At 38.5% G+C, this 23989-nt stretch overlaps 1 protein-coding gene across 1 annotated transcript in view; it reads right to left on the bottom strand.

Moving 5' to 3' along the window:
- Nucleotides 1-23989, bottom strand: part of st18 (ST18 C2H2C-type zinc finger transcription factor) — a 136312-nt gene that overhangs the window by 63323 nt on the left and 49000 nt on the right. Inside the window, exons 3-6 of the mRNA XM_072244117.1 lie at nucleotides 16813-17006; nucleotides 13043-13858; nucleotides 5063-5197; nucleotides 1621-1711 (exon numbers count right to left, since the gene is read on the bottom strand). Coding sequence (XP_072100218.1) covers nucleotides 1621-1711; nucleotides 5063-5197; nucleotides 13043-13858; nucleotides 16813-17006 — 1236 coding nt within the window. The remainder of the gene's footprint in view (nucleotides 1-1620; nucleotides 1712-5062; nucleotides 5198-13042; nucleotides 13859-16812; nucleotides 17007-23989) is intronic.

The following is a 23989-nucleotide window of genomic DNA, read 5'->3' as shown; positions in this document are numbered from 1 at the left end:
TATCCTACAATTCGCCTACTGACACAACTGATCAGCAGATGATACCATAGTCACAGCACTACACACCGTCGTCACTGACCTCGAGAAGAGGGATGCTTAAGTTAGAATGTTGTTTTTGGACTACAGTTCAGCACTCAATATCACAATTCCCCACAGGCTCAACAAGAAGCTCAGGGACTTTGGCCTGCAAACCGCCTTATACAGCTGGATCCTGGACTTCCTGTCGGATCGCCGGTAGGTGGTAAGGATGGGCTCCTTCACCTCTGCCCCTCTGCCCCTCAACACTGGAGCACCCCCACAGCAGTGTCCTGAGCCCCCTCCTCTACTCCCTATACACCCACGACTGTGTTGCCACACACAGGTCCAATCTGCGGATCAAATTTTCAGATGATACATCACTGATAGGCCTTATTTCCAACAATGATGAGATAGCCTACAGAGGAGAAGTCAAGGCACTGACATAGAGGTGGCAAGAAAACAACCTCTCCTCAATGTCAAAAAATGAGGGAGTCGAAGGATCGTGGATTACAGGGGAGACAGAGACAGGCTGGCCCCTATTGACATCAATGAGACTGTAGTGGAGAGGGTGAGTAGTTTCAGGTTCCTTGGTATACACATCACCGAGGATCTCACCTAGAGTGTACATACTAGCTGTGTGATGAAGAAAGCACAACAGTGCCTCTTTCAATTCAGCCAGCTGATGAAGATTAGCATGAGTCCCTAAATCCTCAGGACTTTCTATGAGACACCATCAACATTATCCTGACTGTCTGCATCGCTGCCTGGTATAGGGACGGTACTACCCTCAATCGCAGGGCACTTCAGTGGTGCAGACAGGCCAGCACACCTGTGGATGTGAACCTCCCACTATTCCGAACATTTACAGCAGCAGGTGTGTAAAAAGGGCCCGGAGGATCATCAAGACTCCAGCCACCCCAACCAGACACTATTGCAGCTTCTTCCTTCTAGCAAATGGTACCTCAGCATTAAGGCCTGAACCAACAGTCTCCAGGACAGCTTCTTTCACCAGGTCATCAGATTTATCAATACACATTGATCTGATGGTGTATTTGACTGTACATACATGCATACAAAACAATAACATATACAATATTGGTGTTTGGGCAATATCCTCCTATATTTCCCTTCCATATTGCTTGTACATAGTGACGGAGACGCAACATAAAGATTTTTACTCCCTTGGATGTAATGAATAAATAAATAAGTACATAATAAAATAAGTAAATAGAAAATCAGCATGATCTTATAAAAATTGTGCAGCAGGCTTCAGAGGTAAAATGACCTACTCCAATGCTCACTTCTTATCTAAGTTGTATAATCACAAAAGCTATACTATTCTTTTACTATGATTTTTCCTTTTACCACTTTTCTTCATAACCTTTCTGAAATCCAAAGAGTATAAATCAATTGAAATGATACTGAGCAGAACTTCGCGTGCCCAAAACAATTTTGTCAAAAATAACACAGCTTTAAATTCTATCTCATTCAGACTGATAGAACTCTGAAATGAACAAAATGGTGAAACACAGTAGTTTAGGCAAATTACTGATTGCCTAACTCTACAACTGTAAAATATATACTCTAAGTAATGCAGCTTACCTTCGGTGTGAATTGCGGTTGCTGTTCACATGGCCTCTTCCTGTGCAGCCTGGGGTTGGGCACCTGAGAACATTCTCATGCATGGCAAGAACTGAAAAGATGCAATGAAATATACCTGGTCATGAATGAAACTGGGTAAATATACACGTTCCTTACTTATCCTTCAGTGTAAAGTCTGTCTGTCCAAACATGTTTGTACATTAATTATATGAACAGGATGTTCATATAAATTCATAAAATGTATAAGCATAGGTAAATATAAGAAGTCATTATTTTCAATGAAGCTGTCAACTTTTGATGTATTATTGTAACTTCATATTGAATTTGTTAACTACTATGTTGAAAATCCTGCATTTTGCTGGAAAATCTGATCAATTTGCCATGAACAACAGAATAAAGTGAACTAGTCGACAAAGTGTATTTGGAAACATTTTGCCAACATAAAAGGTTACTCTGTAAGATCAGAAGGCATGAGATTGGGGATAATATATTAATAGGACAGAGAAGTGGCTATCTAGCAATAACAGGGAGTCAAAATCATGGATCAGTTTCAGGTTGGCCGTCAGTAACTAATGAGGTACTTCAGTGCAGGAGGGAGGGAAGGCAATACCTGGAGATTGGCTCGATCTTTGACCTGGATGATAAATGCATGAAGGTAAATATGGCTTGAAAAGTAAAGGGGAATGGAACATTGGCAGAAAGAAGCTGCCTGATTGACTTCAGTTCTAATAACGTGAAATTGCATGAGATCCTTACACATTGATGATATGATGAAGCGGGGGAGAAGAATTAAAGGTTTTAAGTAGAATTATCATTACTCTTATGGATTATGCTTGAGCATGGTATGCTTTGGTAAAGGAGAGAAAGCCTGAATGTGCTTTATGAAGTACAGCCAATTCTGGTGGTGGATGGCTAATCCTCTATTTTAAACTTTTTCTTTCTAGATTGAGGGAATGCAGGTGGGAGCAATTCTGGTTTAATCAAGACATCAGAAAATAAAGTTCTGATACAAGATTAATTGTGCAGATGGACGCAGAAGAGTTATGGACAGCGTAGGGCAAAGGTAAGTAGTTTTCACTTTGAAAAATGCATCTGTAAGTGAATGATTGAAAGTTTATAATTGGATATAACAGGAAGAATAGCTTGTAAGGAAAGGGCTGGTGAAGGATGCAGGAAGATGATCAGAAATAGTCTTCACTGGTGTGCATTGGTGATCACGAGTTTAAAAGGAACAGAGTATAACTTCAATGGGTAACTGAAATGAAGATTAATATTACTGAGGATGGAGAGCAACTCAGCCTAAAGACTTGGCAGTGGGGTTGGATTGACAAGACTGAAGGCTACCTTAGTGGCTAATGGAATCTGTTTAATGTTAAAAGAAAAGCAAGAAAGGTACAACAACAGGAGGTGTTTGACAGATATGGGGGGGGTGGTGGAAGATGATTTGTTATTTGCTGAGTGGCACCAAATAACAAATCATGTTAGTGAGGGACAGGCATAGATCCAGTTTAAGTCAAAGCCTGGATAGCAGAACAATCACCCAGTATTAGAATAAGTGATGTCGATTGCTGATGAACGAACGTTTTGATGAGAAATACAAAGGGAGTGTTGGCTCAGTGGCAATGTTTGAGGTTCAGGTCCTGGGTTAGGTGAACAAAATTGGGAGATAAATAAAATTAATTAATGCCAGTGGATGCTGGATGAAAAGTGCAGTGAGAGATGAAGATGGAGCAATCGTATTTAGTACTTATAAAGAGGCCCTGGTGGGTGTTTTGTTATTCCTGAAGAAAATACCACCTTGTTCTGCTGCTCATAAAGCCTTCTTATCTGCATACCATTTGATTAGAGAGCCCAGTGAGGATGAAATACCTCACATACCTCAACTCCAATGCTTTGATTTTCTGGCATGTTAGTTAGTTAGATAGTTCATAAAACCAGTTAGTTTTTCCCTGACAGGTTAAATTGAATGCTGTGGATGTCTGAGTTTTCATCTGATCACTACCCTTGGCATGTGATCTGTAAAACATCAGGGAAATGGCTGTAACCTTCTAGGTGTCTTGGCAAAATACACTTAATTGCCTTCGACTTTTGCAAGTTTGTCCCATCCAAAATGATCTGGGATTTTGATAGATTGCAGTATAGTCCTTAAAACTGAAAGTATTTTAAGAAATTTACCAGAGTTATTAACAAGTAACAAATTCATTTTAATGAAGAATGAATCAGAATGGTAAAAGAGTAATTACAAATAAGAAGTATTACTGATGATTCAAAGAGCTTGTCTTTTGAAAAGGTGAGCTATGTGAGTCAGTAATCCCTCAGACCCTAGAGGTCTTTTCCACTTCAGTTGATCTCTTCCGGACTGGTGCTTTATTGGCTTCTCTTCCAGAGGTGAAAATCATCCAAAGTCAGATTTTCAGGCTTTACCTCAGTTATATGATGCTGGATATATTTATTACTGCTAGATTAATTATTTGTAATTTTAAAACCTGTGCATAATGACCTTTGATAACAATAAAACTTACTGGGAAAGAGCAGGGAGGGTTTGGCAACTTCATTCAGAAAACCACAACAGAATAAGATGGATCAATTTGTGAGCCTTCAATGCTTTAATTCTTTAATCATGATTTAAAAAGCATTATTTAATTATAAATTAATGATTTTTTTTTTCTATTTTTTGCCTTTCTGTTCAATTAGGTATTCTTGTTTATGCTTTTCTCAGCTGTTTTAGTTGGGTCTGAGGAGAAGCAGATCTGGGAGTAATTCCAATATGAGTACGGGGTAGATGGGTGAATTATTTTAAATTGGGCTTTGTATTCCCTGCAAATGCTTCTATTTCCTTTGCCAGTTCAATGAAACAGATACCCACATATTGCTGCTGCTATTGTGATTATATAATGATCTTTATTAATCTTACTGTTCAACAAAATCATCTGATATAAACTCTTATTTATTATAAACATTTATAAACAGTGAACATGGCTTAAGTGTAATCTACTAAAAATTTTCCTATTTCACATTAGTTTAATTTTAAATCATAATAAAAACAAGTATAAGAAAGAAGATCACAATGAGCCCATGAAATGATCTGTCACCATGTTTGGAGCAAGCAGGTAAGAGCAAGCGTCCGCTTTTCACTTTTACCATGTGCTGACCTTGGAATCATTAGGTAACTGGGTGGAGCTTTGAGCTATAATCAAATCAATATATGGGAATTGCCAAGCAGAACATTTGGTCTGTTTAAACCCCATATGTTCAACTGAAGAGCAGCCAGATCTCAGATCCAGATTGTTTTATTCTTTGAATCTAAATATTGCGTGTACACTTTTTTTATATCAAGACATTTCAAATGTTTGTAATACGCCACAGGAGCTTTAGAATTATAGACAGCATTTATATGTAAAGTTTGCATTACGGAACAAGTTTGTCACTGTTGAATACTCACTGTCTGGGGGCACCCTCATTTTATGAGGACATCCTGAGAAGCTGCGGTGATGTGGATACAGTCCTGTGATGTGACCACTGCCATCACACCCTGGAGTTGGACATTTGGACTCTTTTTTGTCAGATCTTATAGAATCTGTAAAAATCAGCAGAATATTAGCAACAAGATAACTCAAATACAGCCATGTGATCTATAGTTTCTCATAAAAGCAGTCATCAATGTAAAGCTGATTAATATCCATCTAAAAATAATGTAGGCACAAAAATACCAGCTCCTCTCTCATGCCTCTGTAGTTCCTGCTGCTCCACGGTAATACTGATACATCTGATTTTGCCTTCTCCTTCTCAAAATGCAGAGTAAATTCAATCATATTATGATCACTGCCTCCTAACGATTCCTTTACCTTAAGCTCTTAAGCTCCCTAATTAAATCTGTTTCATTACAAAACCCCAAATCTAGAATTGACTTTCCTCTAGTGGGCACAACCGCAACCTTCTCTAAAATGTCATCTTCTGGGCATTCTACAAATTCCTTCCCTTGGGATCCAGTAGCAACCTAATCTTTCTAATCCAGCTGCATATTGAAATCCGCCATTATTATCATAACATTACCCTTTTTACTATGCTTAGCTGTCTTCCACTGTAATTTTTATGCCACATCCTGGCTACTATTTGGAGTCCTGTATATAAGCCCATCGGAGTCTTTTTACCCATTCAGTTTGTTAATTCTACCCACAAGGATTCTTCATCTTCCAATCCTATGTCATCTCTAACTAAGGAGGTGATTTCTTATTTTACCAACAAATTCATCCTAGTTTCTCTGCCTACCTGCCTGTTCTTTTAATAGAGGATGTGTCCTTGGACATTAAGTTTCCAACTATATTCTCCTTTCAGCCATGACTCAGTGATGCCTACCACATCATATCTGCCAATCTCTAAATCTGCTACAAGGTCATCTTCCTTCTTCTGGAAACTGCATGTATTCAAGTATAACACCTTCAGCTCTGCATCCATCACTCTTTTCAATTTTTCCCTCATGTTACACTTCAACTCATCCCACCTACTGCAGTTTTGCTCTATTATCTGTCCTTTCTCACAGTCTCCCTACACACTGCTTCTACTTGCATACCAACTGCCCCATTCTCAGCCCTATCATTCTGGTTCCCATTCCACTGCCAAATATGTTTAAACCCTCCCCAACAGCTCTAGAAAACCTGTCAGCAAAGATATTGGACTCCCTTCGGTCCAGGTGCAACCCGTCCTTTTTTACAGGTAATACCGTTCCCAGGAAAGATCCCAATGGTCACAAAATCTGAAGCCCTGCCTGCTGCACCAGTTCCTCTACAACACATTCACCTGTTGAAACATCGTATTCTTACCCTCTCTGGCGAGTGGCACAGAGAGCAATTCTGAGATTACTACCCTGGAGGGTGTTCTTGTGAGCTTCCTACCTAACTCCTTGTATTTTCTCTTCAGGACCTCCTCCCATTTCCTATCTATGTCATTTGTACTACAAGTTCTGGCTGTTCCCTCTCCCCCTTTAGAATGCTGTGGACCCAGCCTGAGACACCCCTGATCCCAGCACCTGGGAGGCAAAATATCATATGAGTTCTTTTTCACGTCCACATATTCTCCTGTCTGCTTCTGTAACTATGGAATCCCCTATCACTACTGCAATCCTCTTCTCCCCCTTCACCTCTGAGCCACATAGCCAGACTCAGTGCCATCTGGGTGCCCTACATTTAAATATGAAGATTGTATTCCTGTCGTACATTCCACTTAAGCTTATTTCCGATATCACAATTGAAAATAATTGAGAATCCAGCAAAAACACATGGTGTTTAAAAATGGCATTTTATTTCTTGCAATAAAAACAATTCTTTAACGTATTTTCACATGATGTAACAGTTTGGCATGGACTAGATGGGCTGAATTGCCTATTTCTCTCCTGTGGTTCTCCATGACTCTGTGACTCTGGTAATCTGATGCAGCTGAAAACTGAGTATCCACAAAAAATATTTGTAATACTTAAAATGAAGCTGTATAGCATTCTGTTTTTAGATAACTTAATTGGATCAAAACTACTTGCCAGCTTAATTGATGTAATAGAGTCAATTTCTTTATACATTTCAAGCAAAAATGCTTTTAAAGAGTGTGTACTAATGGCCTTGTGTCTCATATAGGTTAATTTTTACCAGATTTTTTAAAGCATGACATATAGATATAATTCGCTTGGTGATTAAATCCAATGCGGGCATAAGATTATATTGTTGCAACCTGTCAGAAACTGTACCCTAGGTACTCGTGTGGTGAGTTTATGTGTTAACCTATTATATCTAAACTAACTCCTTATCTATAACCTCAAGATTCCCCTCTAAAAAACAATAATTGTGCTTCAATTATTTTATTGTATTTATTTTGAGATACAGCATAGAATAGGTTCTTATGTCCCTTCGAATTGCACCGCCCAGCAGTCTCTGATTTAACACTAGCCTAATCATGGGACAATTTACAATGATCTATTAACCTACAACTGTTATGTCTTTGGACTGTGGACAGAAACCAAAGCACCTGGAGAAAACCCATGCACACACGGGAAGGAATGTACAAACAATCCTACAGAGGATGCCAGAACAGAGTTCTGAACTCCAACACTGTGAGCTGCAATAGAGTCGAGCTGGCCACTACCCTCCTCCCTTTTTGAATATTGCACTATTATTTTATAAGGAATATTTTCCAACATGAGTTAAGCATGCATCCAACATGTAATTATATTTTATTTAAATCATTCATAATTGATGCACAAAAGAATCATAATATAAAAAATTAAAAAGTTCTTGTAATAATATGGTAAAGAAACATTTTGTTCATAAGTATCACAACAACTATGTTCACAAAACTGTTCCAAAGCAGGACAGAGTGGTTTTATTTTTAACTGGGATTGTGATAGTACTGCACCTGCTAACACCAATCTCTAAACTCAAACAAGACCTTTAGCCCTATCAGATATAAATATCCACGAGTACTCTCACTAATGGGAAATTATAATGTAACTACCCAATATTCAAAGACTAGTTCACTTCTCTAATTTATTCCAGCATTGGGTCCCCTCTCCTTACCAAGAGAAGATACTTCCAGCTAACAAAGTAGTTTAAAACACAATTAATTTATTTTCAGTGATACATGTTTAAATCCAAGCTATTTCAAGTCCAAAGTACAAACTATTTCTAAAGCACAAAGCATTTCCAAAACACAAAGGCCAAAAGATTTCAAAACAGTTACAATTATAGGTACAACATACAATTTACAAGTACAATAGATTAAAAAGACATACTAATGATGCAGATGAATGAATCATCCATTGCAGAAATTGAAGCCAGAGGAATGGATTCTAGTTCACCCCATGTTTCTTACATAGCTTCTTGATGTTCTTTATCCCATTCCTAAAAAGCCTGAACTGCTCTCTGCATTTACACCCTTTTCTTTCACTTGGGTGACTTCAAACACATATTTTTCCTTGGGAACCCTTTTTACACAAAGGATCTAACAGCTTTTTGAATTACTGTTACCAGTTATCCCCAATTAATGCTGTAATACTAAGTTCACTGAGTACATAAAACTTAAAACATTAATAGATCAGAAATTTGATATACTAAGTGGTATTACCAATCTGGTCTGCAAGCATCCCTGAACTAAAACAATGTAGTCAGTGTCATCTGTTTTGAAACAAACCAAATTAAATAATCCATTGTCTTATACTGCACATTTGAACAGCAATAAATCAAATGTAGTGAACTACATCTTAGTGTCCATAGAGAGAGCATCTACTATATACAAATATTGTTTGTAAGGCTGTTCTATGGACAGTGTTTTTTTTAACTTCAAGCTGATTACTGCTTGCCATCCATTTAGATTTTAAGGAATGAAGACTAACTTCTATTTATGACCAGAGCTAAACAAAGCAACTTGTTTCTTGGTCTCCAGAGATGCTGCCTGACCTGTTGAGTTCCTCCAGCACTTTGTGTGTGCTGTATAAAGGTAGATAGTCTTAGCCTGAGCAAAGGATGGATTACTAGATATTCACAGTTCAAATGCATGCATTGTGATTCCTGCATAATTTTCCTAACTTTTTTAATATATAATGAGATAGATACATAGATGACTTCTATAGATATGTGGTAGAGAGAATATTGACGAGCTAAATCACAGCCTGGTATGGAAACACCAAAGTCATTGAATGGAAAAACTTACAAAGAGTAGTAGATACGACCCAGTCCATCATAGGTAAAGCCTCCCCACCACTGAGCACATCTTCATAGAGCATTGTTAAAGAAAATAGTATCTATCATCAGGGAGACCCACCACCCAGGACATGCTCTCTTCTCACTGCTGCCATCAGGAAGAAGGTACAGGAGCCTCAGGACTCACACCAGCAGATTCAGGAACGGGTATTACCCCTCAACCATCAGCATCTTGACCAAAGGGGATAATATCACTCAACTTCACTTGCCCCATCACTGAAATGTTCCCACAATCTATGGACTCACTTTCAAAGACTTTTCATCTTAGTTTTTCAATATTGATTGCTTATTTATTTACTTATATTATTTAATTGTTTTTGTATTTGCACAGTTTGTTATCTTTTGCACATTGGTTGAAAGCCCAATTTGGTGTAGCCTTTCATTGATGATATTATGGTTATTATTCTATTATGGATTTATTGAGTATGCCTGCAAGAAAATGAATCTCAGGTTTGTATATGGTGACATATATGTACTTTGACAATAGATTTACTTCGAACTTTGATGTAAGTCCACAGTTTTATGATAAGAGAGACGTGTTTCCACAGTTGTTCCCTGGTAACTCTACCTCAGACCTCCACTTCCAGAAGGCCTGATAAACCCTTATCAGTATTTTTCTGTCAATGACATTTGAATTGTTTTTAAATTTCTCTGATAATTAGAAATATTTAGAAAGAATATAAGTAAGTTTGAATAATGAAAGTACATGGAGCTTAGAAAAATAGAGGGCTATGGGGTAGGGAAATTCTAGGCAGTTTCTAGAGTAGGTTATATGGTTGGTGCAGCATTGTGGACCGAAGGGCCTGTAATGTTCTGTAGATTTCTATGTTTCTATGTATTGGTATGTTCAATATTGTCTTAAGGTAATGGTGCCTAGTTTCTTCAGAAAATCACTCTTAGCCACTGACTCTAATCACTCACCACCAACATAGATGTTTGCATCTATATTGGACCCTTCAGATGAAGTTCTGTCCTTGCAGAGTTGTCATAACTAAGATTTTCTTTTTCCACTTCTGCAACATCATAGGACACCACCTACAAGAATGCCCTAGGAAAGTTTTTCCTGCCCTAGTCATCCTCCAACTCTGTTATTCCCAATGTCCTCTTGATCTCATTCCACTCCTCCACCCTCCATAATGGAGGTAGGTAAGGGTAGGGCAGTGAATATTGTCTACGAGGACTAGAACAAAGCCTCTGACAACGTCGCACATGGCAGGTTGATCTGGAAGATAAGGTCACATGGGATTCAGAAGGAGCTAGTGAGGTGGATCCAGTATTGGTTCAATCGCGGGAAGCAAAGGATGACTGTTAGACGTTGATTTTACAGCTGGAGGCCTGTGACTAATGGAGTGCCCTGGTGTTGGTGTTGAGATCTCTGTTATCCATTATTTATGTAAATGAAGTGACTATGAATGTACATGGCACAATTAGCAAGTTGTTGGTGATACTCAATAGGGGCTCCCGTTTTTAAAGGTGTGGGTTACAATGAATTACAAAGAGATCTCGATCAGTCAGAGTGACAAGCTGCGGAATGGGAAATGAATTTCAACTTAGGGAAGTGTGAGGTGACACACTTTAGACGGACAAACCAGGGTAGGGCTTATACAGTAAATGGGAAGGCACTGACTCGTGTTGTGGAACAGAGGGTTCTAGGAGTACAAATGTACAAGGAGAGAGGGTGGCAAAGAAGATATTTAGCATGCTGGCCTTCATCAGCCAGAGTATCAAGTTTAGAAGTAGAGATATTATGCTGCAGTTACACAAGTTGGCAAGGCTACACTTGAAGAATTGTGCATTGTTTTGGGTACCCTGTTATAGGAAGGAGATTGTTAAGCTGGAGAGGGTAAAGAAGAGATCTATGCAGATGCTGTCTGGACTAGAGAGCCAGGTTATAGGGAGAGGTTGGCTATGCTGGATCTTTATTACCTGGAGCACAGGAGAAGTTGAAGAGACCTGAGAGTTAACTTCTTTATACAGAGGACAGTAAGTACCGTACCTGGAATGAATTGTCAGAAGAACTGGTTGGGGTGGCCACATTTGCAATATTTGAGGTATTTGGATAGGTACATGGAGAGGAAGGATTTGGAGGGTTATAGGCTGAATTTGGGCAGGAAGGATGTTGTAGTTGGCATGGATCAATTAGCCTCCTGAGCCTATATCTATGTTATATTAGTTTATGACTCTATGACTATTGGTAGCCTTGTATTATGTTGCCAAAGCCCTAAACTCTGGAGGTATAAGAGAACACAAATACTGAGATCTGGATAAAAAATTCAAGTTGCTCGAGAAACTTAGGGGATCAGGCACCATCTGTGGAGGTAAGGGGATTGACAACATTTGGAATTGAAACCCTTCATTGGTCCTGAGTTCCTTCAGTAGGTTGTTCTTTATTGCCCATAAGATCTAGGATTCGCTTTTCTTTTACTTTTCTAATTTTCTTATCACTGAAAATCACTTTTTAATACCTCTATCTATGACTAAGTTGTTGGTCATGTACCTTAATATCTTTTTATATAACTTAGTGTCAAAATTGTTTTGATTACGCTTCCAGTATCTTGAGGTGTTTTACTACAGTGAAGGTACCACTTGAATCCACTACTTTTGTTGTTAATTGAATTGTGCTGTGAAGAAAGAAAAATTACCTGGATGCATTGCATATACTGTGATTGATTTGCTGTTTCTCTGGAATAAATATTCGTGTTTTGCTGGTTTGAGGATACAAAACCTTCCATATAAACTCCAGGTTTCCATTTTTTACATTTCTATTCATTAGTTTAATTCCCCCTCCTTCCTTACGGATTTTAACAGAATAGGCCCTGAGCATTAAATCATTAATATAAATTCAGTAGACAATGATGTAGCTGCCATCACCATTTCACTATTTCTAATTTGAACCCAGTAGTGAACAGATATAATAATAAACCAAGTATGCAAGTGAGGGATGGAAATGAGGTAGGTTAGATTGAAATGAGGTAGGGCAGTGGAGATTACTTGAGGCTGAAGCATCAATGTGGCTTTGGCCTGTTTCTGTGCAATAAGTTTCATACCTTGTTCACCCTAAAATTTTCCATATGGGAATTGAACGAACTGGCTGAACAGAATGAATAATACACCAGAATTCTTATATCCTTTGATGAAGCTAGTAACATCTGTTGACAAGGATTTTTAAAATATCCACAGCAGTTCAAATGGCTGAAAAATCTGTAGCGGGTTTTCCCTGTTGTTCAGTGTAACCCTGGCAAAGGAGCTGTGGAAAACCAGAGAAAATGGCATATGGCTGGTGTATCTTTGGTTCTTTTACTAAAAAAGATGATGGACAATTGGGAGAACTGCAGCAGGAATTCACTTTCCCCAACAGATGCATGGTAGCACATGCAAAACTTTTCTGGAAGCATTGAGTAACTGAACTGCAGATTTAAACCATGATCGTCTCAAGTGCAAAAACTCATCTGACCTGACTTGGGAATTTTCATCAAATACGAGCTCCTATGTGGAGCACTACATGGTGCTGCGCTGCTGTCATTTATGAGATCGAAGTCCAGAACAGAATCACTCTCAGACTCAATCACATCCAGGTCATGGATATGTCATTATGAATGGGGGAACAGCTCTAGAGGAAAAATATCATTTTTATGGGCAATATTAAAATTGCTCCTGGAATAATTAAAAAGGCACTTTACCTCTGCTGGAGAAACTTTTCCGGAAGCCAATGTCAATAGTCTTGCAAAGTTGCCTTCCTGCTGTTAACTTTTCCAGTAAAATCCTTTCATTTTCCTTGTGTGTTTCCTTTATGATGTAACCCCGCTCTGCCTGTAGAGCTATAGCCTGTTCCAGGTGACTTAGGTTCCCCTTTGCAGTGCTAAAGTCTTCTGAATCCTCTGTAGTTGTGGATAGCTGAGAAGTACAGTCATCATCAGTCATTGGAGACTGCATGTCACCTACAGGAAGGCCTGGCTTTGAATCTGGTGCTTCACCAGTATTGTTCACTCTGCTCTGATAGGCTGGCTCCCGTGAAACAATTTCTGTTATCTCAGATTCCTTGCCTTTTGCCCTTAAAATGCCTTTAGGTTTACTGCCCAGGCTATACACCTGGACTGCGAGGGGCTTTAATTCATTCTTGTTAGATGGTTTGGATAAATCTTGGGGTTGGTCACAGTTGTCGTAAATATTCTCGGAAGGAACTTGAGTATTTTCTGCGTAGGAATAGTGTGGTACTATTTCTTTCTCACATACACTTGCCTTATCTTTAGTTAGGATTTCAGAAGTATTTCTTTCATCTCCATCACTTTCTCCCTCCAAAGATTGTACCCCACTGTCATTTAAATTGTTTTCAATACACCTCTGTATTCCTGCATCTTCAGCTATTTTTCCCAGATCTTGAAGTGATTTAGCTACCAGCTCCTGATAGCTGTTGAAATCATCACTATTATTATTAGTGTCTTTCTCTGGTAGGTCCATTTGAGGGTCTTCGTGTGTTGAATACAGAATTCTGTTTTCTAGGCAACAAACAAATCATTAAAGCACATGAGGTTTCTCTTTTCATTTTGTTATTTCATCTCCTAAAGACACTAATTCTTGATGGGGAATAGCTCTTCAGGCTCCTGGCACCATTCATATCCTTCATAAATTGGTCTTGGCAGTAAGTGCCATCCTGCAATCTTACCACTGGGGAGACCACAGCCAAATCCCAATCTATCTTTGCCCAAAATGCATACACATGGTTAGTTATCAAGAATAAGGTCCAGGGTTGATCATTTTCTAACCTTAGGCAGAGGGCTTTGAGAAAAATTTTAGCACTCCAGCTGCCATTGTGGCTGTGATAAAGGCAACTTAGATTCTGGAGAGGGAATGTTTGCTCACGGTGCTATGCAGTAAATTCATTGGAGAATCATTTTCAAATAATTGGTAATTCAATAGGAAAAAAATGAAAAGGGACATTTTGTTGGAGCTGTAAAAATTTTGATGTTCAGCTAAATCTTGAATGATCTGTATCTACTGGCCATTATATTGATAGGAACACAGGTGCCACTGGCAAAGAGAATATCTTTATACAAGGGGTCATTGCTGTCATTTTGAAGCAAAAACACAACTGACTTTTAAAATTAAATGTTTAAGTATTTACTAAAAGTAAGGTCAAACTCCCACAGCATTGCAAATTGGAAGTGAACACTAAAAGGGAGAAACATATCTGTACTTGCTGCCACTTAAAGTGTGCACAAGATCTGCCTTATCTATATATTGTACCATTCCTTTCCATGCAGCTGAACACGTGGTAATGAGGACAGCTGTTGTCCAATACTCATGCACAGTTACCAAAGATAGAATTTTCTCTTAATTTATCAGTTTCAGGTGAAGAATAATTCAATGAAACATATTTGAGAAGTAATGTTGGTGAGAAATTGACATTTCTTCTTAGTTGGGCAGCTGAGTGATGTGCGACTAAAATATGACAGCAGTTCTCCTGCTTGAGTGGTGCAATGAGAGTCCAATAAATTAATGTGGGCACAGTTGTTTAGGAACTGACAGTGCTTTAAAGCCATATTAAGCAGTTAGTTCATCGGAGAGAGTATTTTTTTCAGGAACCCCACACTCCCACAATGGACAATTCTGCTGCACAGGAGGTTCAAGATATGATAGAGGAGAAAGGTCAGGGAGTAGGAAGAGGATCTGTGAAATAGAGCTAAGACAGATAGTAGATACATATTATACAGTACAGGAACAGGCCATTGAGCCTACCATGTTGGTACCAACCATGATGCAAGTGCAAACTAATCCTATCCATCTGCACATGGTTTGTATCGCTCCATGCCTTTGCCTGTTGATGTCCCTGCCTAACTTATTCCTAAGTTTTGTTTTGGTACCTGCTTTCGTCATCTCCCCTGACAGCAAGTTCCAGGCACTACAACCTCTGTGTAAATGCCTCGTTGCCTCAAAAATCTCCTTTAAACTTTCCCTTTCTCACCTTAAATTTATGGGCACTGGTATTTGACAATCTCCCCCTTCCTTCTAGGGGAAAGACTCTATCTACCCCAACTATGATCCTCATACTTTTATGTACTATTATCATATCACTCCTCATCCTTCAACACTCCAGAGAAAGCAATCCAAGTTTTTCCAACCTCTTCTTATAGCTAATATCCTCCAATTCAGGCAACATCTTGGTGAACCTCTTCTGCACCTTTTCCAAAGTCTTCACTTCCTTCCTGTAATGTGGCAGCTAAGACTTCACATAATACTCCAAGTGTGGTCTAACCAGTGTTTCATTCAAATGCAACGTGACTTCCCAACTTTTATAATGAACAGCTTGACTAGTGAAGGCAAGCATGTTGTTTAGCCTCTTTACTATCCATCCTACTTGTGTTGCCGCCTTCAGGGAGCTATGGACTTGGACCCCAAGATCCCCAGTACATGTTGACAGTTGCTGTATATTTTCCTCTTGCATTTAATCACCTAAATTATAACCTCTCACACTTGGGTCTGAATTCATCTCCATCTGCCGTTTCTCTGCCCACATTTCCAACTGGTCTGTATTCTGTTGAATCCTTTGACAGCCTTCCTCAATATCTAAAATTCTGCCAATTTTTGCGTTATCTGAAACTTACTAATAAAACCATCAACATTTTTGTTTGTGTAGCTTATATATATCACAAACAGCAAAGTCCCAGTACTAAGCTTTGTAGATGACCATTAGTAACAGACCTGCAGTAAGAATAATAGCCTTCCAGCACCAGAACTACCCTCTGCCTTCTTTGACCAAACCTATTCTGAACCTACCAGATCTCCATTCATCTCATGTGCCTTGATCTTTAGGACCAGCCTTCTATGAAGATGATTTTGATTGTGGTTGGAAGTAAATAGTGCTAATTTTTTTGTGTTATAACACATTATAGGAATTTAAAATCCAAATAGCAGGTAATTATTATTGACTTATCTTTAAAAAAAGCTTTAGTGTTTTTAAATGTTGGCATTGAGGACAAAATAAATATGTGGAATCAGGCAAACACTGCAAAAATATCAGTGTAACCAAAAAATCAGCACAAAAATATAACAGTACAATAATGAAAAAAACAGAATTATGTTTGGTGGTGTATGATTCATTGAATTGTTTCTCAATCCACTACTTTGGCCACTTCTGTTCATTACTAATGGAATGATTGTACCTAATAAAAGCACTAGAAAGCAACAATGACTACTGTTGCTAAGTTACACAGTTCTGATATATCCCAATTAGCCACAGATTACTGGACATGGTGAAAATGCACGTTTACCTAACAATGTCTTTTTTATGCCATGCTGAAAAACATCATTGAAAGGAGTATACGTCATTGGAATATTGTTATAATTATAATGATGTACTGAAACGCCTACTTGGACTTGCTATCTATTTAAAGAATAGTTCCAAAAAAGCTACTGGACTTCACTCTGACATGGATTATCTTTTTAGCATTACCTAACAAATGCCGGTGGTTTTCCATATTATCTGCCTTTGCCATAATCTCGTCACAGTCTTTACCATCTTTACTTTCTTCTTCACAGTCCTTGCTGGGACTGTAGTGACGTGGTTTCATCAGCAGGGATTTTCTTTTGTTCACTGATGCTCCCAGTTCCATTTCTTGTACCTTTCTCCTCTTTGCCAGAGAACAGCTATGAAACATTTAAGGGAGGGAAAACAGAACAATTATACAAATTTTATTTTTGGAAGCAACACAAACTTTGAATATTACTGCCAGAATGGAGTCGATTCCAGCCAATAAAGACCAACGCATGATAGCAGAAACATATGAAGTTTGGGAGCAACAGTGTTGGCAGTAGATGTCACCGTATTTAATTCTACTTGTTCAAATTGTGCATCATTGTAGGTGGTTGCATGTGACTCTTAACATGTTCACTATTACTAAGGCTTGGTAGGTGTATTGTACCTGGAACGTATTCACTTGATAGTTTGATATGATTGCCTACTTTGAAAATGGGTAGATATTCATGCTCCTATTTCCTTGTAACATAGAACAAGCCCATTTGACACATCAAAGATTTTCTAGCTAACAGAGCAATCATCAATCTAATTTCCCCACTTATTTACTTGTTACTTATTCTCTTACACAAGGCCATTGAGAATCTTGATTCTTTCACCAATCACCTACTGTACATTATCAGCAATTCATCGTGACCAATAACCTGACAAGCAGCAAATCCTCTTTAGGATGTGGCAGGAAACTGGGGCATCTGGGGTAAACCTTCATGGTCACAGGAAAGTGTGCAAGCACCACTCAGTTAAAACCAAAGCTACAGGAAAGATGCCGTTAAACTGGATATAGTGCAGCAAAGATTTACAAGGATGTTGCCAGTGGTAAGAATAGAACCCAATTCACTGGAGCTTTGAAGCAGCAGCACTACCTGCAGTGCCACTGTTCCATACCGTGTCAAGTTTAAAGGCTTTATTGTAGGAATCGGCAAATTAAAATTTCACATAAACTCTGCCATGTACAATCCCAAGGCCGGCTGCAAAAGGAGGAGAGTTGGTATGGGGCTAGCAACCCCATTCCATAAAAACCCAGATCTACAGAAATGCCAGCGTAAGGTTCACGGACCTCATCCCTGGGACAGGAAGGTACTTCACCTAGAAGATATATGAAGTTGTGTGGTAAATGTGGAAGCCACAGTGCCAATCAATCTTCCAACAGCTCAGGACAGAGGACTCCAGGTAGCTGCTGTTGGCAGCCTATACCCCAGTAGGGGTGATGTGTTTAAGAAGATGAAGAATTCACATAGTTTCAAGAATTTAATTACAATTTGCAAATATATATAAATTCTACTTTCCAGATTGTATTTCTACAAGGTGATCTTGAGAAGCTGAATACGTGGATTGAGAAATAGTAACTAGAGTTTAATTTAAATAAGTGCAAAGAGTAGCATTTTGGATAATCAAGTCAATGAAGGGTTTTCACAATGAATGACAAAGCCATGGGGAGTGCTTTAGAACAAAGGCCCCTTGGAGTTCGGGTACATGCTCCCTGATAATGGAATCACAGATAGACAGGGTGGTTAAGAAGGCTTTCAGCATGCTGGCCTTCATCATTCAGGGCAATGAGTGAAGAAGTTAAGAGGTTATGGTGTGGTTTACAAGATGCTGGTAAGCACTAGTCGTAATGCTACAGGAAAGATGTTATTTAACGGGCAAAAGTGCCAAAATTATTTACAAGAATGTTGCCAGGAATTGATAATTGAAGAACCCAGAACGATATTGCAGCACCAGAGAGACATTAGGGACTGCTGTGTACTTTACTTCTTGGAAATATGGCTCTCCCTTACCATTTTGGCTGCTGCGCTACAGCACAATGGCTTCATCATTCTCCTCAAAGAAACACTAGAAACATAGAAACATAGAAAATAGGTGCAGGAGTAGGCCATTCAGCCCTTCGAGCCTGCACCGCCATTCAGTATGATCACGGCTGATCATCCAACTCAGAACCCTGTACCAGCCTTCCCTCCATACCCCCTGATCCTTTTAGCCACAAGGGCCATATCTAACAAAGACAGGACAACTGAGTCTTTTAAAGGTAGAGGAGCTGTATGAGAAATCACTGTGTTGCACAGACATGGCAGTTCTGTCACAATCCTGCTCAACTGACTTGGAACATCTAGTGGTCAAGTGTTTGCCGTTTTATCTGCCTAGGGAGTTTTTCACCATCAACCTGTTAGCAGTATACATTTTACCTCTGACCAACATCAGGCAGGCACTGGAGGAGCTGAGCACCATGATCAGCAGTCACAAAACAGCTTCTTCCTCTCCGCCATCAGATTTCTGAATGAACAATGAACCCATGTACACTAGCTCACTGTTTGTCATTTTTTTGCACTGATTTCATTATATATATATATTTCTTATTGTACTTTATAAGTTTTTATTCAGTTTTTGTTAATATGTATTGCAATGTACTGTGGCTGTAAAACAACAAATTTCATGACGTAAGCCAGTAACATTAAATCTGATTCTCATTCTGAGTCTGCATTATAGGAAGAGGTTGGACAGCTAAGTACTCTTTTCTTGAAACAAAGGGGACTGAAATATGATCTTAAAAGGCAGTTGGACTGGTACAAGCATAGGAATGGTTTATATGGGCCAAACCCAGGCAGCTTAGATGGGCATTTTGGTCAGCTTGGATCAGTTGTGCTGCAGGGCCTGTTTCTATGCTGAATGACTTTATACAAATTTTGTTTTATTTATTCTTTTTGAGGGATCTGTATGTCAGTAACAATGCCAGCATTATTGCCTATTCCGTAGTTTTTGGAAACTAACTTAATTAAACTGGGGTATACTGAATATTAGTATCACTCATTTTAGTCATATATCCCAATTGACAAACTAAAGCTTACTTTGTCCTGTCTCATGCTCTCATTCACTGAAAACATCATGACTGTGGAAAATTGAAGAATTTTGAGAAATTCTTCAAACATTTTACTTAATTATGAGAACCACAAAGGTATCCAATGAAATTTAAGAAACAACTTTTCAAATATCTGTATTGTGATTATTTTTTTCAGAAATAAAACTTGAATAGTAATAAAAATTGACAGCAAAAGCAGTATAGCATTGAATTAGGCATTAATTTAATGCTCAAGCAAACTTCAGCATACCTCCTGGTAACCTTGAACATCGCAACACAACTAGTAACTAATACATGTAAGTTGATGTTTTGATGTTTGCAGTTTATAGATTTGCTAAGTATGTCTGCAGGAAAAGAATCCCAGGGTTGTATGTGGTGACATGTATGTACTTGATAATAAATTTTACTTTCAACTTTGATATAAATTGAAACCTGCATCTTTACTTGCGCTTTCATTAGATTACAGCTTATTGAAGTATTGTAGTTGTTCAGATGCTAATGTCTGCCATATTGAAAGTAGCAGCTGACATGTGGGTGTCATTTGCTGAACTGTACCCTTCACAGGTGGTGCCACAGATACAGGTGAAACACTATTCCATAACTGAAGATCCACATGGAAATTGGAATGCTCACACAACCAGCAGGAAGGAGAGAAAACATTCATTAGAAAATGACTCCTCTTTTGGGCAAAATGTCATCATTTATCATTTTAACAGAATAATTAGCAGGAATACAATTTGTTGAGTTTCTCAGCAGTTTAACATATCCATTTTCACATTTGATAGTGACAAATAATGTGAAGTCTTGAAGGGCTCCATATCCTGCGCGATCATCACCATAGCAGAATTCTCAGCTGTTATAAGCAAAATTGTCTCCTCGTCGCTACTTGATTTTGATCTTTCTAAACATGTATGTTTGCGGGTGTGCTGGCAGGGCCAGTATTTATCACTCATTTGTCAACACCCTTGAGAAATAGATGGAGAACTAACACCTTGACCCATTGCAGTCCTTGTGGTGAAGTTGCATGCACTGTATCAGTTCTGAAACTCTCGAGTTACATAAAGGTATATACTAGTTTTTAACAATGGATATAATAATCATTAATAATCCATTTGTTACCATTAGTTTGAGACGGTGCTTCCTGAGAACACTTTCCTGATGCTTGTTCTCAATTAAAGTGCTCTAACACATTTAGTTTAACTATTAGATAATTGATTCAAACTAGACTATATAATTAGCTCCTGAATTCACTTACCTAATAACTTAATATTGCTGACAAAACCAAAGTAATACTCAGAGAGCAAAGGACTTTGTAAGTACTTCTTACAAGTGCCATTTTTAGTTTTTAGTTTTATCCTTATCACTCTATATATACTCAGTGGCCACTTTATTACGTACACCTGTGCAGCTGTCGTTAATGCAAATATCTAATCAGCCAATCATGAGGTAGCAACTCAATGCATAAAAGCATGCAGACATGGTTATGAGGTTGAGTTGTTGAACAGACCAAATATGAGAATGAGAACAGACCAAATATGAGAATGAGAACAGACCAAATATGAGTGACTTTGACTGTGGAATAATTGTTGGTGCCAGACAGGGTGGGTTGAGTATCTCACAAACAGCACAAGTAGTACTTATTGCAAGTGATGTAACAGATACAGGTGAAACACTGATTTTCACATACATCAGACTCTACACGTTACAGAAAAGAATCCAGTGAACAACAGATCGGTGGGCCAAGACACCTTGTTAATGAGAGAAGTCAGAGGGGAATGGCCAGACTGGATCAAGTTGACAGGAAGGTGACAATAACTCAAATAACCATGCGTTACAATAGTGGTGTGCAGAGAGGCATTTCTGTTAAGAACCTTGAAGTGGATAGGCAACAGTAGCAGGAGGTACAGTACCTAATAAATTGTCCACAGAGTGTACACAGTTTTGTCACACCCTTCATTCCACGCCCACTGAGAAGGTAAGTGTGACCAACATGAATTGTGTGACAGATGACAGATTTCCTTCCTCCCTGTTACAATTATTGTTCCTAAACATGAACTGTACCACAGGGTAATATTGGGTGGCCAAAGACCCCCATACTGTTTCAGTATCTGCACCTGATTGAATTTGAAAGGATTGTTGGAATTTAAATTACATGCAAATTAATGTGCATCAGCAGATTGCTCATATTTCCTCTAACAGAATTTGATGCAGATCTTGGCCAGTCTCCTGACACTTCCTAAATTATTGTTTAGGTCTGTCTAAGCTTGAAGTAACAGCTATTATTAAGAAGGGCATTTAAGTTTTACTAGATAAATGAAGATTTTATTGGAATTTGCAGATGAACACTGTTGGGCCCATTCATTTTGTGACATATTGTTCCTACACCCTCATTCTTCACATCCCAACCTAATTTTAAGATTGGTGGAAAGTCTGTGATTTCTGATCTCAGTCCCTCTGCACCCTTACGTGTGCCTGGTACTCATCAGAGAAAGAAAAAATATGTGCCCCATTGATGAAAGTCTGTTTCCTTGATCACAAGGGTTAAGTGGCACTGGAGATGCAACCAGTATCCATCACTATGAAAATGAGGTTGATCCCAGCACAACTAGTAATGGAAGTCTCTGCTCAGCATCTCTGCATTGATACCTGCGGTTTTTCACAGCCACAGACCATCAGCAAACTTCAGGAACACTATGAAGGAAGGTGTAGCAATATGGCTGCTTTTGAATCCATACCAACAAGCTAAGCTTTAAGACCATAAGTCCGTTAGAGTAAGGCTATTCAACCCCTCAGTCGTGGTCTGTTATTCAAAGGGATCATGGTTGATCTGACATTCCTATATCCATTAGAGAATTTCAATTGTTCACCCCTCTCTGTGAGAAGAAATTCCCAGAGACCTCAGTTTAAAATACCTTCCTAATTTTATAACTATGTTCTTTTGTTTGAGACTCAGTTATGAAAACATCTCAACATCTACCCTATCATGTCATTATTAGGATCTTAAATGTTTCAATAAAATCATCCCTCATCTTTTAACTATAACTTTTTTAGTCATTCATTCTGTCACAATGTTCCTATCCCAGAAATTAGCGCTGCTGGACAATCACCAGTGCTAGTATATCCTTCTGTAAATAAGTGAAAATATAACTTTTCATAGTAGTTCAGGTATAGCCTCAGCAGTAACAAAATGTTATATTTCTGAACACCTACCCTTTGTAAGAAAACAACATGCCATTTGCCTTGCTAACTATTTTGTTTTTCACCTGCGTGCTAATATTTTTCTATCCATTAGAATGCTTTGATCCCTCTCTACTCTTTATTTTTAGATAATAGCATGTCTTTAGATTCCTTCCATTGGTGTAGTTTCCTGCATTACACTGCACTTGCCAAGTTTTTTTTCTCACTCACTCAACAAATCCTTTCTTATTGCAATGTCTAAATATCCATGCTGCACCATGCTCTCCATCTACTTGTGTGTCATCAGCAAAATTGGACATTACCCTCTGCCCCCTCCACCAAGTTATTACACAGTTATAGGCAAACAAGTAATCTTTGGGACACTTTACTAGTTAGTTATCTTCATCCTTAAAAGAGCCATTAGTTCCAATTCTGTAGGATCTACATGATAAGCAGTCTTCAGTCCATATTAATACACTCCTCCTAATTTTGTGAGGTCTAATATTGTGTCTTTGATGTGGCACCTTACTTAAATGCTCATTAGCTTCCTCATCTCAGTCTGAAGTGAGTGCAACCCTATTCTGAGGCCAAGGTTTAAACATTTATGATACCTTATTGCCTGAGAATCTTATATGTTTCTATAGGATTGATTCTCATTCTTCCAAACTCCAGTGAGTAGAATCCCAACATGCTTATTGTTTTTGTCATTGGACAATACCCCTATACTGACTGTAAGAACGTCCAAGTGTATCTTTTCTATAATGACTCCAATGAAATAATATCTTCTCTTACACAGAAGGATAAAGTCTATTCAGAATTATCCAGTAGTGGGCTCCCTTGGGCCTTGTTCAGCTATAGTAATATTTCCTTTTGGTTATTTTCTAATCCACATGATATAAAGGCCAACATTCCATTAGATTTCCCTATTGCCCACTGCACTCGAGTTTACGTGGATATTTCTGTGTTTCACGCACAAGGATCTCTAGATCTCCCTCTGCTGCAGCTTTCTGCAGTTTTGTTTTATTGTCCATTTAGTTAATACTCTGTCCCTTTGTTTCTCCTTCC

This window comes from Mobula birostris, chromosome 1 (assembly GCF_030028105.1).
Source record: "Mobula birostris isolate sMobBir1 chromosome 1, sMobBir1.hap1, whole genome shotgun sequence".
Lineage (NCBI taxonomy): Eukaryota > Metazoa > Chordata > Chondrichthyes > Myliobatiformes > Myliobatidae > Mobula > Mobula birostris.
This window is presented reverse-complemented; position numbering and strand designations above follow the sequence as displayed.